Genomic DNA, 17,451 nt, shown 5'->3' with positions numbered 1-17,451 from the left:
TCTTATTGTATTCTAATTTTTGCGTCATAACTTTTGCACTGTCCACTTCCTGCTGTGACAAAACAAATTTCCCACGTGTGGGACTAATAAAGGTTATCTTATCTTATCTTATCTTAACAATGTGGTGTTATCTGAAGAAAGGCTCATTTTAGACAAAGTTCTGTACAGCAACGTTCAGCTTATTTTAGTTCTTTTTACGAAGGGCCAAAATGAGAAGAAGGAATGTCAGAAGAACAAAAACAATCCAAACCTCTGAGGTGCATTTAGAAGAAAACAGCTGAAAAAAGCAGAGAGTTTGAAATGTTCCTTTCCTCTGGGTTTGTAATCATTCGACTGACTTCATAACAAGAAATGTTAACAGTGTCCTCTTTGAGAGGCTCTGTCAAGGAAATCAAAGGCAAATTCCTTACATAACATTAATTGGCAAATGAAGCAGTTTCTAATTTATATTTTTCAAGTATTACAGATACCACTGTATCTCATCTCTACCTCTTATTTAGTGGTACACACTTGTACCTGGGTACCATTCATGTATTATCTGGGTAATTGCATTTGTTTTCGTACATCTTTGAATAGCTCAGGGTCATAGCATACACATTCTTACTCATATGTGGTACTTAAAGACACGAGCAATAAAAAATGAGTCAGTCAGAACGAAAAACACCTATAAGTGAATTCAGATTTTCCCTCACATGTTGAAAAGAATTTCAGACACCACAAATTACATCTAACAAAGTCAATTTATATTGGTTTTCCTTAAATTTGCCACTCAGTAGTAAAACATCACAGTGGAATACTAAGGGAATACAGCTATTATTTATGGCATCTACATTACTATGTGTATTTCCTCCCTTAACAATTTTTTTAAAAAAAGGACATTTCTGCTGTAAAAAGTAAATAAATAAATAAACTATCGATCTGGTTTGTGTACAAATTTGTCGCCTCCCCTGGGCAAGAAATTATTGTTTTTATTTATTCTTTTTATTTTTTGCCTGTCCCGTTTGGCTCTTTTGCCATCAGAATTATTGTCTAAAGGCAAAGAAAGATGCCCAACGGATTTACTTTACCAAATAGACCATCACAGCCTTGCTGTAATGGTCTATTTGATTAACTTTTTATTGTTTATTTTATTTTATTTTCACTTGCTAAATACGGGACAGACTTGACTGGGGAAAAGAAGGGGAGAAAGAAAGAGGGAAAGAAAAACAGCGGGGAAGAGGGCAAAAAACAAAAATAAACAAAATAAACAGACAAAAAATACATATATCAATCACCCGGATCACCTGTTGAGAAAGAAAAAAGAGAAAACAAGCAGAAGGAAAAAAAAGAGCAACATAATAAACAACATCACGATGATATATGGGAATATAACAGTAAATACTAAATATTAAACATTATTGTGCAGCATGTAAGATCGACAGCGCACAGTGTGCTTTGAGGTAGGAGCCAAAAAGGGTGTAGTTTGTGTGTGTGAGCACCCGTGTGTACACCTGTGAGCATGGACGCGCTTGTATTTAAAAGGTTCATTCATATAATGATCTGCAGGAAATGATTAAACTCAAGGCCAGATCGTCATCGTGATCTGTGCTGCCATCTAGTGGAAACGTGAGGGAGCGTCGCTTTGTTTAAGAGGCTAAAATTCAGCATAACAATGGAGCTTCTCCCCTCACTGCTCTGCCTCTAGTCTTTCTATTTTTAGCACAGGAAATTCTTTTCTTTTTTTTTTCTTTTTTTTACTAAAGGCTTTAGAGTAATGCCCTCTCTCATGGACATCTAATTAAAATTAAGCTGAAAGCGAAACAGCAGTCCCCGTGAAGAGCTAAAACAGCCATCAATGTTTAACTTTAATTTCCTCTGGAATAACCAGTGTTTTTACAGCATTTACAAAAAAGAGCATTCATCAACAAAAAACTGCATAGATGAAGATATTTTTCATGATACACAGTGCTTTCCTTCTGTAAAAAATCATGGTGACATAACTGAGAAGAAGTTTTTCTTTAGAAGAAAAACAGCATTTTGTTGAATAAATTTCATGGCCTCATTTGGTATGTGTTAGTTCTACAGTATGGTGTTAAGTTTTTAGGGCATTTTCTTCTTTTCTTTTTTAACTCAAATAAATACAAGATTAAGATACTGAATCTATACAAAATACATACAGTATACAACCGAAGCTGAGTACAATGTGCAACAATAACAATGTTAAATTAAAATTGATATCACCTTGTAATAGATGCATTATTTTCTAGTCCAATTAAATACTATTTTATCTTATCTGTCATTAAAAGCAAACAGGATACAACAACATATGACATACAGGTTCCACCTTTACAATAAAGTAAGACTAAAGGGTGCATAGGAAGAGTCCGAGTGTCAGTTAAAGGCCAGACAGCCACACAGCCATGCACTGATATAGGTATATGCCTCTCACTTGGCACAGACACTGATGGATGTAGCTGCTGGTTTGTGAAGTTGGTGTTGTTTCGTCTTTTTAAACCACACATCGCCAATGAAGCAAACCGAGAAGCCAAGGCACACTACACACTGATTGTATTTGACATATCACTACCCTAAGTATTATAATCTTCTTCATCATCTCCAAAAAAGACCTGAGAATCTGAGAAAGCACACATCTATCCCTGCTATCACAGGGGAAGAGGCAGGGTTAACCTAACCCTGTTCATGTCTTTGGACTTTTCCATTCAACTAAATAAATTGTGTTAAATGTAACGTTCAGCATTTTAGTGATAATGACCACAGCTAAACTAAGTGTTCATACAGCAGGAGCTGTTAAATAAACCATATTATGCATTAGACAATCAGAGGATTTACACAGTATGCGTATTACAAATCACAGTTCAGTGATCCAGTAAATAAAACATTATGGTTTCCAAAGAGTGGCATTACTATGAGAATATACATTTAACGTGCATTTAAAATAACCATGTAATATCAATTATACTGTCTCTGAAATATTATACCAGTATAAAAGGACGCTGAGCAAAAGACTACACAACGCTGAACTATAGGGGCAATACTCTGGTAAAGTAAAGCTAACTGAACCAGTCACAAAATGAAGGCATGCAATATGGTGTTGAAAGTTTCATTCAGTGTCATCACTGTTGGCCTACACTGTACTGATGCAGGAGTCGGTGATGCAGTGCAAGCTTTCGACAAATAAAAGACAGCTGATCAGCCTCCCATGTTGTGTTGTTGGAATAAGATAAGAAGTGTTAAGGTAACCTTTTTTCATACGTTTAAACTACACCAATAAATCAGACAGAAATTTTGCTTAGAAAGTAGCCGTAGCGATGTAAAGTATTAAAAACTGTTAAAACAACTAAAATAAAACAAACTAAACAATTTTTGCAAGAGCTGCTGATTGCTGTGGAATATGTTCACGTTCCACGTCTGTTTTCAGTCTCTCAGCCAGATCCGATCTGTTTTTGGAAAGTGTGACCAAGTACAGTCAGTGATTGGAAACCCATGGTCTAATAATTAACAATAAACATGTTTTTTCACCTCTGCATATTTATACAGGGAGCAAGTGCTCCTACACATAGCTCCTCATATTGATGCTTCTATAGCAGCCCATGATGGACAAGTGGAACTGTTTCTATAGAGAGGCTATTTTGGAGGCCAAATTAGGTTTAGTTACGTGCTTAGAAAGTGACAGGTATTCAGTTAGTTGCAATCTTTATCCTCTAGGTGCTGGTACTACACACAGGTCCTTTAAATATAAAAAGTAGGCATTTCACCAAAGGTTCAGTTAATACACATTAAGAGAAAAAGAATAAAAAGTGTATGTAGTAAATATCTTTTTATGCTTCCCTCTCCTGTATAGTGTTGCTCTATTTAACATACCTGCTTTTTTTTGACTGCCTCACTGTATTTGGCCCTTTCATCAGAGAAACATACCCAAGGCAAAGTCAAAATAACCAAAGGAAAAACAAAACTTTGCCAAGATATATATTTGCCTGTAAATTTAGTAACTATGGCCGTCTGAATTTTTCCACCAACCACTCATGTTGCTCATGATATAAAGAGGTTCACTGTTTCTATCATTGTCTATACACTCAACAGTTTTCTGTTGAGTGTATAGACCAACACATCACACATCAAACCCAACACATTAAGGTTGCATCCCCTTAAGGGCCACGTACAGCAGGGACATCTCAGTGTCCGATTAGCTGCTAACTGTACTGGGATCATCATACGGACTTCCTCCTCTTGCCAAAAACATTGTTGATGAGTTTGGCCATAGACTTTGAGCCGCTGTAGCGTCGTCTGTCAGCGCGATACTTCAGATGCTCCATCACCTGCCGGATGAGCTGTGTGAAGAGGTTGGCAATGTCTTGGTAGCTCTCGGCTGCTGAGACCTCCTGGAAATTACAGCGGTTTTCCTGCGCCAGACCGCGGCCTTCATCCTCACGCACCTGACGAGCATGGCAGAGGTCCTGCTTGTTGCCAACCAGGCAAACAGGAACATCCATCTCCCTGAAAAAAAGACAGCAGGGAGGCGTTAACACCATCAGCCTGCAAGATGACTGAGGATAGCAATATGAAGAGGATGCAGAGGCAAATGTGTTTTATTTTACAGCTTTTGAGTGCTTTTGCAACAACATTGCAACAATTTTGGCTATTAAGCAACCTATCCTATCTTTCTGAGCGTAAAGCAGATGTTTCGACTAGCTGGGCTTGATTTACATTCACACAATCCAACAGTTCCACTTGTGATCTACACCTATATTTATTCTCAAATACCTGTCATTAGGCTACACAGCTCTTCCCTCCATGTTATCAGGATGCCTTGGCATGCTGCCAGGCAGCCTGATAGATGTGGATGGCCTGTTTGTTTGTTTTTTTCACGCTTAAATTTATCAGACACCTGCGCTGGCAATCCCTGTAAATCATGAATCATTTATGAGTTTGAGTTTGTAGGAGGGCAGTCAGGACTCCCAGCATTCCTCAAATTCAAAAGTGCATGTAGATTCATGTCCAGTTACAAAGAACCTAGGGCACAGATACTCTGTTTTGTTGTTTTCCTGGAGCATTTGCAGCATGTTCAGTTCATATGGCCTGTATTTATATAGCACTTTACTATATATGGACAAGTGGGTGTACATCATTTTCCGGACTTGCCACTTTACTTTAAACCTCTGATTACTGATTCTTTGCACGAGGATTTCATCTGACATTTGAAATTGTAGAATTGAATGTAGGATTTTGCCTCCATTTCAAAACAGGCATTGTTGTAGCACCCAGAATTACTGTTAAATAACAACCAATCCAAACATCCATTATATGTCAGCAGCATCTGTTATTAAGTTTCTGCTGACCCTTTGCAGTTCTCCATGCGTGTCTCCCGAATCTGCCGCAGGATGTTTTTGGCATTGATGAAGGAAGTGCGGTCACTGATGTTGTACACCACCACAAAGCCATCTGCCCAGTCCACTGGCTCTTCAAGTATACACCTGGCCTCCGAACCCTGCCAAGAAGAGCATGTGCTTTTATGTTGGTATCATCCAGTTTGTCCCGAATCAACGTGCCAACTGGGTTGCTTTTCCTATGGAGCAAGAAAAAAGAGTTGGAGCCTGTATCCTTTACACTGTGTCACTTTCTATGGATGGTATTATAATAATATAGCTGGATACCATTATTATTTCTATAGATGTGTTCCAATGCTGAAAACACCTTGTATTTGTATTTTTATTTCCCTGTTTTGAGCAAAACTGAGTTGCTTTTATACTTTTTTGACAAATGCACATTGGCATTACTGTCTTCCCATTGATTATACAGATTTGATTTTATTGCTCTTTTTGCTAATCAAGCATCTTACAGTTAGTTTTCATACCTGTAATATTGAAACACTTTCCTTTTATGGATCCATAGCGTATTGGTTTACAAATTTGCTCAGCAAGCGGAGGGTTGCTGGTTCAGTTCCATCCAGAGATACAAATCCCTTTTGGAAAGTGTCAGAAAATGCATCTGGTGTAAAACCCTGCCAAAGGAAACTCACAGAGCTGCTGTGGCAACCCTCTGTGACAAGTGAGCAGCTGAAAGTCACTAATACCAGAAAGCATTTCAAAGTGGTGCCTTAACAATATCAGTGACACCAGTAAATAAATTCAGAGTGACCCTACAAGCGCTTGTGACCTTGACATAAACAGTGTAAGAAGGGCTTGAGGCCTGGGGACACACCTGAGTGCTATAAAACCCAATTTTAAACCTTTTGTCTTTACTGACTTCTTTTAATGCAGTCTGGGTCAGAAGGGCTGGATTGTGACTCTGTGTTCCTTATGGGACAGCAATATTACAGGGGGTCTAAATGACAAAGACGATGACTGGTTTTTGTTCTCCTGAGCCAGGGTACTCCAATAAAACACTAACATTGTAGTAAAGTCCCTCTCAGGTCTTTAGTTTTGTTGAATGAGAAGTAAGAGGTTTATATGGCTCCCCTTTTTTTCAAAGGGACATTCATCTCCTCAGGATACTCTCATAAATCCTTATATTCCCACACTTGCTAACTCTAAGTGAACACATAACCACAGCTAAGCCACAGGCAGCTCTCCAGCAGCCTGAAAACAAACCACTGTTTTGATAGATAGATGATAGATAGATGAAGGCAAACCAAATTTTGGTTATGGCCCGACAGTCAAACAAAATTACTCAAGAATGTAAAAATTGACTTTCTTTATGAGTAGTTTAGGTGAATTTTCTTGAAAAGGCATTATTCTCATCAGTGTCAGATTTTCATTTTTTCGGTTTGTTTCCTGTCAGTGGTTTGTCGGTGGTCCTCCAGATGAAATGTTAGAAGAACAACGGGAAAAGTTGGTGGTCCTGCTGCAGCTCTGCTTTTCTAATATATTTCTGTTAATACTAAAAACAAGAGTCTTACCTGAGAGCAGGGGTCAAAAACCTCCAAATTCAGCTGCCTGCCATCGATCGACAGTCTTTTGTGGTACAAAGAGTCTGTGGAGGAGATACAAAATGCATAAATAACTATTATATTATATTATTGATGGATGTCAAAATCACACATGGAACATGTCAAAAATGTGGTGTTTGGGACTTTCATCAGTTTTTAGTAAGACTTTCAAGACACAAATCTATTACCAGGTATTAACATTACCTACCATGAATTTGTCACGAATCTACTTTTACTACAAAGTTTGTTTTTGTTGTTGTTGTTTTACAGGAACTGGACTGCTAGTGTATCAAGCATAATTAAAAAGTTGTGATGGGTCAGACATACATACAAAAGTATATATTTTGACTTTATTGTTATTTATTTTAACTTTCCATGTCTATTCACTTCATGACTTGTAATCACGGCTAACAGAGCTAGAAGCATCAATGCCTAAAGTGGTAATGAAAACAGTGAAAACCACAATTACATCATTACATTAAAGGATATAGGATAACAGCATCTTTATGATAAATACAAATAGAAAATAGTATAAAAATACAAATCCATTAGATATCCAACTATACTATCAGAAATGTTGAGCTAAAACACTGGAAGCTGTGTCAAAACAGCTACACGAGAGGATTGTCTACATTACCTGCCTGCAAAATTTTTATTACCCAAAAGAACAATATTTTCCTTGTCCATGAATGCACAGGTGAAAATGTTGCATCTCTAAGTGGATGAGAGCAATCTTCTAGACCAAAACCTCATCAAAGTGCCATTATATGAAATCTGGAAACACTTACTGGTATTTGAGGCATATTCACCAATAAAGCGTCTGGTCAGGAAGCGCACGAGGACAGCTGGAGAAAGGAGATGAAATGGAAAACAATAAAATGAATCATGGCATCATTACACACTCATCCCTCTCAGTGAAGAAGGGGGTGGGGGAGCCTTGTTCACCCCAGCAGGCACAACACCGTGTTAAATGTCTCCAGGATTGGAGCGATGAAACTGAAGCCCCACATAAAAGAATGCTGCACGGCTTTCCTGGAAGGTCTGTGTGCATATTTGGCAAGCTGAATAGTTAAATCCCCCCCAGCCTGTGCTTTGCCTCTACACTGCAAGCTACACATAAAACTGACTGACTGGGCCAGTTTTGGTCCCACAAGACAATCAATTTCAATTAAAGGCTGAAGTTTCAAGTGCTGAACTCTGGAAGCTTGCTCCTAATAGTGGGCCTCTTGAGGGGTTGTACAGAGGTTAGGACACGGTGACACACAAACATGGATGTGGACATTCAACACTTAGGACTTAACACAATAGGAATTGTCCTGGTTCCATTGTCACATAAAGATACATTCAACGATAAAAGACGTGTTGAAAGCAACAAATAGAGCAGAAGGGAGCAGAAAAACATGTCGAATGAACTCAAGCACCCACATACAGCTTCCATAAGCTACAGCATCACCAAGGTAACGGCTCTGCTTCACTGCCAAGCACCAAGAATGGCCATGTCCCATTGTTTTAAAAGGTTTGTACAGTACAGTCTGAACCACCCTCTCACAGACAGAAGCAGAATCATAAGTAATGCTTTCTCCTAGACAGCATTTTTAACAAGAGCTTAAAAATCCAATCTGAAGTGTGTCCAAACAGGAGAACTGAAGTATGGTTGCATGAACTGGTTCTCCGAAGAACCCATAAAAAATACTAAATGATCCAATATGGACACATGAAACTTAAAATAGACACAGAAAAAAACAAGCAAAAAAACAAGATAACAAACTATCACTGCGACACATCAAAGTCAGTGAAAGCCAAGATCAAATTACACTCTAAACAACACCACAGGTGGAGCAGCAGGCCGATTGACTTATTGATAAAACATGTTGTGCTTTCCTCTGTCCAGCCTTGAACTAAGCCCTGTGACTGAGGAGTTTTAAAACAAAGGCAGATAATCTCTGGAGGGAGAAATGGTCTTATTAGTTTAGTTAAACCTCAGTGAATGGAGCCAATAATCCACTGTTGTCTTTGGTTATGTAATGCAAAACCAGAGCTCACACAATGCTGGAAGAAAAGAGAAACATGTTTATTCAAACTTGGAAGTGTTCACTGCTAAAAATAATTACTTTTCATTTCTCAAGGCCACTCTTCCTGGACGGCAAATAACAGTTAAAATCGCATGCCAAAAAAAGTGACATGCAATTAATTAATATTAATTTCTGCTATCATTCAACCTAATGTTTATTTTTTGTTTACTATGTTTCTGAATGAGCTGTACTTGCACCATAATAGTCACGCACCCAGTCATTTCTGCTGTTTTCATTAAGGGTATGACATGAACCCAGCATAAACCTGGTGGTACCCTGGTGATTTGCTTAGCTCTGATTTAAGTTTTAGCTGTAGCCTGTAGAAGTGTCAAGAAACACTAAGAAGAGATTTTTCCACTCTGTGAATTGATTGTGGTTGGGCTCTGTGGGAATATTCATAGTTAATCACACTTTTCAATCACCTTTTCTTGTCAAAGTTTACAAGAACAAAAATCTGTCTTCCTTCTCTCTCCCCAACCGGTTGCGGCAGATGGCTCCGCCCCTCCCTGAGCCTGGTTCTGCCGGAGGTTTCTTCCTGTTAAAAGGGAGTTTTTCCTTCCCGCTGTCACCAAAGTGCTTGCTCATAGGGGATCATATGATTGTTGGGTTTTTCTCTGTATGCATTATTGTAGGGTCTACCAAAGCGCCTTGAGGTTACTTTTGTTGTGATTTGGAGCTGTATAGATAAAACTGAATTGAATCAAAAATCAGCTCTCATGCTCCATGGCTGGCTAGTTAAAAAGTACGCCCTCAAAAATTTTAAACAAAACTTGTTTTGTGGTTAAAGTGACATGTTTTCAAGTGTTACCATATTGCAATCAAGAGATCTATCCAGAAATTACACTTTCCTTTGGTAGAAGAAAAAATAGACAGATCTCAGATAGTTCACAGTCTCAGCAGTATCATCATGTTTGACTGGAAAGTTAGAAACAACAACAAAAAACCACCAAAACTTCTTTTCAGATCGCAGAAGATTGCAGCGCCTCCCTGAGCCTGTTTTTTGCCGAGTTTTCTTCCTGTTAAAAGGGAGCTTTTCCTTTCCACTGTTGCCAAAATCTTGCTCAAAGGAGTTTGCTTGCTTGTTGAGGTTTTCTTCAGAATACTGTCAGCTCTTTACATTATAAAGTACCTCGACACAACAGTTGTTATGGTTTGGTGCAATATAAAGACACCCGAATTGAACTAAATAGCTGTTAAATCATTATATGATGGAGAGCTTTTGTTGTTTTACACATCTGCATTACTGTTTAGAGCACATATGTAATAACCTCTCTAAAGTATTTATGCACATAATTCTGTCCAGCGTCTCTTTTGATGAAGACCATGATAAGTTCGCCCAAACTATGCAGAGCAGGATCGTACTGAGATAGAGCCGTGAGTCACATTCTTTAAAATCTTTAGCTCACCTCAGAAAAGTGTGTTAAGCTACATTGTGTATGTTCTATAATAATTACAAAATCTTTAGCCCTAAATTTAATATAACTGAGACACTGAATGTCTGAGAGGGGAAATTCAAACATGTTAAATCAGCCACAATTTGTCACTTTATCATTTTATTGTTTTTAATTTTAGTTAGCAACAATTTTGATAATATTTAATTATCAGTTTTTCAAGAACAAATACCAACTCTGATTTACCAGTTATCTTATGCACTGTACTGTAAACTGAGTTTTTGACTGATAGCTAAGCAAAAACAACACAATGTAGCATATAACCATAAAATTAAGAACTTGATGACATTTGTTGACCAATTGATTAAAAAATAAAATGATGATAAAACACGCCAAACTACTACATTAGCAGAGACATGTGTTTAAATTCAGGTAATAAGCAAAATAAGCAAGTTAAATGAGGTGGTTTGAAGTTAAGGCATCATAACTTCCTTGTCAACAGTCTTGACAGTTTTTACAGTTTTTATTGAGATACAAGTATAAAGAGACACTTTTTCTCCCTTATAGATCACTAAATCACTCTCAAGTACTTACCTGATTTCCCAGCCCCCTGGCTTCCCAGTAGGGCCAGCTTGATGTCGTTCATGCCTGTGTTGTGTCAGGTCCTCAGCTGTATCTCTAGCTGCAGTTCTGTGTTGCGTTTGGTATTTAGGTTAGCCTCAGCTCACTAAACACTCCTTATCGTTGAAGCAGAGTGGAAGTACATGATTGCCCTCCCCTCTCTTTCTCTTCAAAGAGCTGTTTCACATTTTAAAACCAGAGGCAGAGGAGAGTGGGGAAAACAAGCACCCTCCTCTTTGGTCTCTGTCTCTCTGCCAGGAGCTCTTTTGTGCTCTCTCTCTCTCTCACACGCACCTCTCATTTTTCTGTTTTCTCTCGCTCTCTCTTTTTCCCCCTCAGTCTGTCTGTTTTCCTTCTTTCATTCCTCTCTTGGACCCATTTCTCCTCTCTGTCTCTGCCCCCTCCTATGCAGAGCTTGCTCAAAGGTCATGACTGACTAAACCTATTGTGGCAGTCCTTCTCTTAACATTTTAACTGTGCACTTGCTTTCATCTATGGATTTTAGTGCTATTTTTCATTGGGTAATGGTATAATGGTATGGAAGCCAGTTATGCTTGTTTGCCAAGAAATAGTCAATATAAGAAAATATAGAATTACAAGAAGCAAACTCAACGAGTTACATGGTACTGAAAATATATTTTTAAAGATAAATGACACAAAACCTGTGATAATGTTGAGTGAAAATCTCTTATTAGGATACTTATCATAATAATGATAAGTATCATAATAATGATAAGTATCATAATAATAATGATAAGTGATAATGCTTTGAAAATTGTGAAGAAAACTCAAAACTACAGTTTTATATTTTAACACATTGTAGCTGATATTTGTAAAGCTTTTGCTGTGAATACCATTTACATAATGTTTATCTACAAGAGAAACTAACTTTGAGGGAACATCAGTGCCATATAAATTAAAATAATAGATGGGGGGGGGGTTATATCATTAATAAACATATCTGTTTCTGTCCATACAAAACAGGTTTATTTCCTTTCTCTTCATACAGTATACGTAGTTCTATATAGTCCCATATTGCTTTGTTCACGAAAGGTTGATTTATTGTTCTGATTGGACACTATAACTGGATCATATGACTAGCGACATGTGAAGAGTGAGTGTATGATAGGTAACAATGGGGTTGCGGTGCACGAGCTGTTGATTTTTCACATTTATTGTTGACTTGTTTTTGTCCCATTCTGTAACTGTGACTGAAGAATGATTCATATTTATTTATTGCTGTGGTTAGTCAGCTTAAGGAAACTTAGTTAAAGAGCAAAAACCTATTTTTTCTGCCAGGACTGGCCTTCCATATAAACCATGATTTACCTTCTTGCCGTGCTTACTCTGATGTTTTCCTGTTTTGGTTTCAGGGAAAAGGAATGGCAGTGATATGATGTGGAAAACATTTTGCTGATTTTTAGTTACACACTTTATCAGCTGCACAGCTCAAAGTACTGAAGCAATATAGCAACAATAAAAAACACTGATTGAAGCATCAGTCATACTCCTCACATCCAATGAAACTGATTCAGACAAACAATCCATCTCCTTCAGTGTCAGCCTTCACACAAAATGTGACACTTACAGCCTGTAAATCACCCTGAAATAGCTTTGATTTCACAGGCACTAACTCCAGCCAACAACAATGAATATTCTTCAGACTACAACAGCATTTTTGTATCCACGGACCCTCTTGCTGGTTCATTCTGGGCATTTTAGGTCTATTTATTTGATCTTGTTCTGTGTAAAAAAAAAAAAAAAAAGTCAGATGTTCTTGTGTTTTATTGGTGAAGGTTGTCTAGACTTGGCTGCACTTGTATTGTCAGGCTTTTACAAAAACAATTACGACACTGTTTAAAGCCTTAATTTGGGGTTGTGGCTTTGGGGTATTTACATAAGTTTATTCATTGTTGTGACGATTTGATTAAAGGCAAAAAATCCAGGATTGCCATGTGGTTTCATTTAAACATTACATTCATTACATTACATTTATATTTTGAAATGCATTCAAAACGTCCAAGTTCGTGAGCGCTGTCAGTCAATTCTAAAGTGAATCATGTTTCCAAATCACCTTTTCCAGACTCTAAAGTACTTTCATCTTGTTTACTTTAGGACTGTAGATTTATACCATTTTTTAAAAAGCCATAACAATGAAATGAAAACAACCTGACCAAATTTCTATATGTGGGTTCAAATCTATTCATATTGCATGGCATATGGACTGAATGTGCTTTTGGAATGTTTACTAAATTATCTTCTTTCCATTCAGTGATGTTTGGAGATCACATTTCCAGAAAATCAGCTTGCATGAGGAAAAAATAATTGGAACCAGATAACTTCATGTTTTGGGAATTTAGATGAGGACTGAAATCACCAACACATCGCAAGAAATTCTTTAACTCCCTCATCAGAACAAAAGAGAGATTAATATTTCATACTGGGGAAATGTGCTAGCCCCAATCACTCCTAATCCCAAACTATTAGCTAGAAATCTAATAAGCATTGGTGGCTAAACATTTGATGCATCAGCTATTCATCAGTGCAAAACATAAAATTTAAATAAAAATCCATTTTCTGTCATGCTTCTTATTTACAGTGGACATTCCCATAGCAATGAGAAATTCCTCTATTCTACTTCCAAGGTGAGCACACAGTGAAGGACCCAGCCATCCATGGAAGCTTTTAATCAAAAACCATTTCTCCTGAGCTGATCAACACGTGGCTGTAAAGAAGCTTTCATGTGCCCACAAAACTACACATACCAGGAAACACGTTACTCTCCCCAGCTGGGTACACACATGAAACTTCAAAGGGTACCATAGCACTGTCAGCAACATCATTATATACTGACTGTGCACGAGGAAACCTTCTAGAAGATTTCTGTTGATTCTGTGAAATAAGATTATCTGCTATGTATGACATGGGAAATTTTATGTTGAACTTAAACTGGTGAACTGTTGAACTAATTGTCAGATAAATTAGGTCAGTGCTTGCTGAAAGTCATTGCCGTTAGGTAGCCTACTTTCCAGTAATCTATCTTGTAGGCGTAATATTTATATGACCCTGATTCATCATGCATTTTAGATGTGGTTTGGTTTAGCTTGTGAAATATACTTAGACTTCTCCAGATGCTTTAGTCATCATAGCTTAGCATGATTTAATTTATACAAAGAACTCTTGCAGTATCAAGAACTCACACTCTCTGTACTTTGATTTCATTGGAGTTGCACATAAGAAAGTCCAGAATGAAAGATCCCCTGAAGTGCTGTAGTCCAAAAATGCTGGTTTTGAGGAAGGGAACCATTTTGATTTTACGAATAAAACCACCAAAACCAGTTTTCATTTTAGGTTTTGACGTCTAGTTATTATTGGTAAATGTGTGCCACCAAAGGACTCTTTTTCTGTTTGAAGTCCTTAATTGAAAATTGGGCATGCATTAGCAGAATGCTATATGCAAGAAAGGAAACAAAAAAACTAACAAATATCAAACAAACAAATTTCTTATGATCAGCATAACCAAGCTTTATGGGAGCTATTTAAAAAATCATTTGTGTATCTTAGCTTCACTTTAGATTCTTAAACCTTACTTAAGTGCAACTAAATGATGAATAGATGTATAAATACGCCTATTGAAAAACAATAAAAACATGAACATATTCACTGGAGCTGCTTTGCTATCTTAGTTTAGCTTTCTTTTATTTATTTATTTATTTATTTATTTATTAACCTTTATTATTTATTAACCAGGAAGATCCCATTGAGATTAAAAACCTCTTTTTCAAGGGAGACCTGGCCAAGATAGGCAGCAGCAGATGTCTCACAGTTACAGAAATTACTCAAACACAGGCAGCAACAACACACATGCAACAATAAGTGAAAGAATACAAATAAAATAAAAAATTAAATTCAAATAAAAATAAAAAAGTCAGTTAAAATGACAATCAATCTAATTGAAACAGTTACATGTTATGGACTTGGCCTCAAGGATTTGTAGTTTAGATTTAAAAGCACTTAATGAAATGAATTCAGTCATTTTCCATTCCTTCTGCAGTTTGTTCCAGGCCAAGGGTGCTAAATGGACAAAAGCTCTTTTACCAAGTTCAGTTCGGGCAAATGGAACAGAAAGCAACAAGTAGCCATGCGGACGAAGAGAATACCGATCAGCATGTTTCATTCATTCTTTCTTTAAATGCTTAGAAAATTTCATCTTAACAAAATAAAGTTCAAAGTGTTTACATGTATTTAAAAAAAAAATGAAAATACTAGACCAGAACATGAATTTAAAATGTTCGTTGCAGCCGCATTATGGTATTAGCTTCATATCTGTAGCTAGCAGTTTAGCTAGGTTTATTTTCATGTAGCATAGTTTTTTTAAACTCTCTCTGTATATGTAGAGTTATTTAGTGTCTTGGGATAATTTAAGTAGACTAATCTGATATAGATAAGCGGGGAAAAATTGCAAATAGGTAGTTAATTAGCTCAATTTAGCTATGCTGCTAATTATCGCATCATGGCTAACAGCAACTTGGCTACCAGTCAATGACATTCATGGCAGGTGAAACAGCCTTCTCAGTTTCTACGGGAGCAGTTTGACTCCACAGCAATCCATATTTAACTTTGTATCTTTTACATTTGTTTTTCCATTTATATTTCTGTGACTCTTTATGGATCGGCCATTTGTTAAAAGGTGTTACCCATACACCAAACTTTAAAATACAGCTTGCTGTCTTAATTTTAACGAACCTTAACAGTTTCACTCATAGGGTCGTGTATAGGGTTGCCAACTCCCTGAAAAATAAATAAGGGACACCTCGTGGCCAGGGCCGGGCAACCTAGTTGTCTTCACCCTTCCCAGTGTGGTAGCTCTTTTTTGTGTGTGTGAAATTATTTTTTAACCATTTGACTTGAATTTGATTTAAGCAGATGCATATTCTTTGTGATATGACCATATGGGAAACAAATGATCATTTAGCCATTTATTTTTAGCTCAAAATGACAACATTAACACAGTAAAACAGGTCTCTTTCTTAAACAGAAGCCTGTCATGCTTAACTTTTGAGAATAAAAGTAAATCTTTCTTTAAAAGAACTCTGTCCTGCTTAACTTAAAATTATATAAATTAATAGAAAGCAATAGAACGAAAAATATTCTTGTAACTGTGCACATTTAGTGCATTTAGTACAATTGGCTTCAGTTGAGGTATTATTTCAGCTTTTCTAATGCTAATCAGCTGCTCCTGTTTGTAAACCCACTTGTTCCCATGATTACGCATCATAACTCATCATCATTATTCATCTATGTATTACTTTTATGTATTAGTCATCTATTTGTTGTAATCATCTATCCTTGCAGTTGTTTATTACACAAAATAAATTATATTATCACACTTCTGGCCACATAGCGCTGATATTCACTGCACATGCCCATATTAACCTTAACCAGAGGGTTTAAAAAACAAACCAGTGTTTACATACCATATCTGCTTCTGCCGTGGCCTGGTGGACAAGAAATTGGTTAAGGGTTCTCTGAGCTTTCACGCCCCTCATGTTCTTCATGTGCCCACCATTAGAAGCATGCCTATGGAAAAAGTGCGCCGGCACACAGTGCAGTGCGCTTTATAGGTGTTATGGTGACCTTTTCCAGCCAGGTGTTTCCCTTTTCCCATTCCTCCCTGTGCTTTTGCAGCCTTTTTTTCTTTCTCTGAGCGAACAAACATTGCTGTTCTAATGCTGGGCTTACACTGTGCGATTTCTGGCCCATTTTGAGACGATTTTTGAGTCGTGCGACCGATTTGGTGATCGGCCCAATTTTGGCCTTCATCGTGCATCGTGTAGTATACGTGGGGTAACGAGAAGCGATTAACACCTCGAGCAGCTCCCGATCATCAATCGCTCGTGAGCCGCTCACACTGCTCACGCGCAAACACGTAAACGTCGGTGAAAAAGACGGAGCAGCACGGCTGTGCAGCGTGTGATCTGGACACAAGCGATGGAGGCACAACTTGTAGAACTTCGGAAAGCTCATCCGAGCCTTTTCGATGTGGCATCACAAAATTATCACGACCACAACAACCGTGAAAATAGTTGGATTTACACTGCTGCTCATTCACAGCTGCCTGATCAATGTTTTTCATTAGCAATTTAGCAAAGTTGATGGTGGTGGTTTGTGTGTCTGTGTGAGTGAAAGAGCGACAGATTTTCTGTTATAACCTTCATGTTATGGAGGCACAGTGTGAGCACTCGGGTCGCATCAGAGCATCGGGCGGTATAGTGTGAGACCTGCATCGTGACCTACCAACTTCTAACCCCTGCGAGTCAATCGTGCAGTTTGAGCAGGAGCTGAATAACGCGACTGAAAAAATCACACAGTGTCTGCCCAGCTTTAGGTGTACTGTCGTCCGAGACCGCAGTGTCGGCGTTTGTTTCCCTGTTGGCCATGC

At 37.7% G+C, this 17,451-nt stretch overlaps 1 protein-coding gene across 1 annotated transcript; it reads right to left on the bottom strand.

Annotated features, from left to right (window-relative positions):
- Positions 1–813: 813 nt before the first annotated feature.
- On the bottom strand, positions 814–16,480 carry rerglb (RERG/RAS-like b). The gene is made up of 5 exons (XM_080864526.1): positions 10,983–16,480; positions 7,714–7,770; positions 6,896–6,969; positions 5,337–5,485; positions 814–4,494 (listed from the first exon to the last, which is right to left on the bottom strand). The coding sequence occupies exons 1-5, from the start codon at positions 11,032–11,034 to the stop codon at positions 4,209–4,211; spliced, it is 618 nt and encodes a 205-aa protein (XP_080720652.1). The 5' UTR covers positions 11,035–16,480; the 3' UTR covers positions 814–4,208.
- Positions 16,481–17,451: the final 971 nt, after the last annotated feature.

The sequence above is a fragment of the Rhamphochromis sp. 'chilingali' genome (genome assembly GCF_963969265.1).
Source record: "Rhamphochromis sp. 'chilingali' genome assembly, chromosome: 2".
Classification (NCBI taxonomy): domain Eukaryota; kingdom Metazoa; phylum Chordata; class Actinopteri; order Cichliformes; family Cichlidae; genus Rhamphochromis; species Rhamphochromis sp. 'chilingali'.
The sequence above is the reverse complement of the archived record's forward strand: the minus strand, read 5'-3'. Positions and strand labels throughout refer to the sequence as shown.

Bases quoted from the DNA above. Each gene is read 5' to 3' on its own strand.
- rerglb (XM_080864526.1), bottom strand. From the start codon at position 11,034: ATGAACGACATCAAGCTGGCCCTACTGGGAAGCCAGGGGGCTGGGAAA. The intron at 6,970-7,713 runs GTAAGTGTTTCC...TCTCCTCCACAG, and splicing joins TGAATATGCCTCAAATACCA to ACTCTTTGTACCACAAAAGA. The intron at 5,486-6,895 runs GTAAGACTCTTG...TCTTCTTGGCAG, and splicing joins TTTTTGACCCCTGCTCTCAG to GGTTCGGAGGCCAGGTGTAT.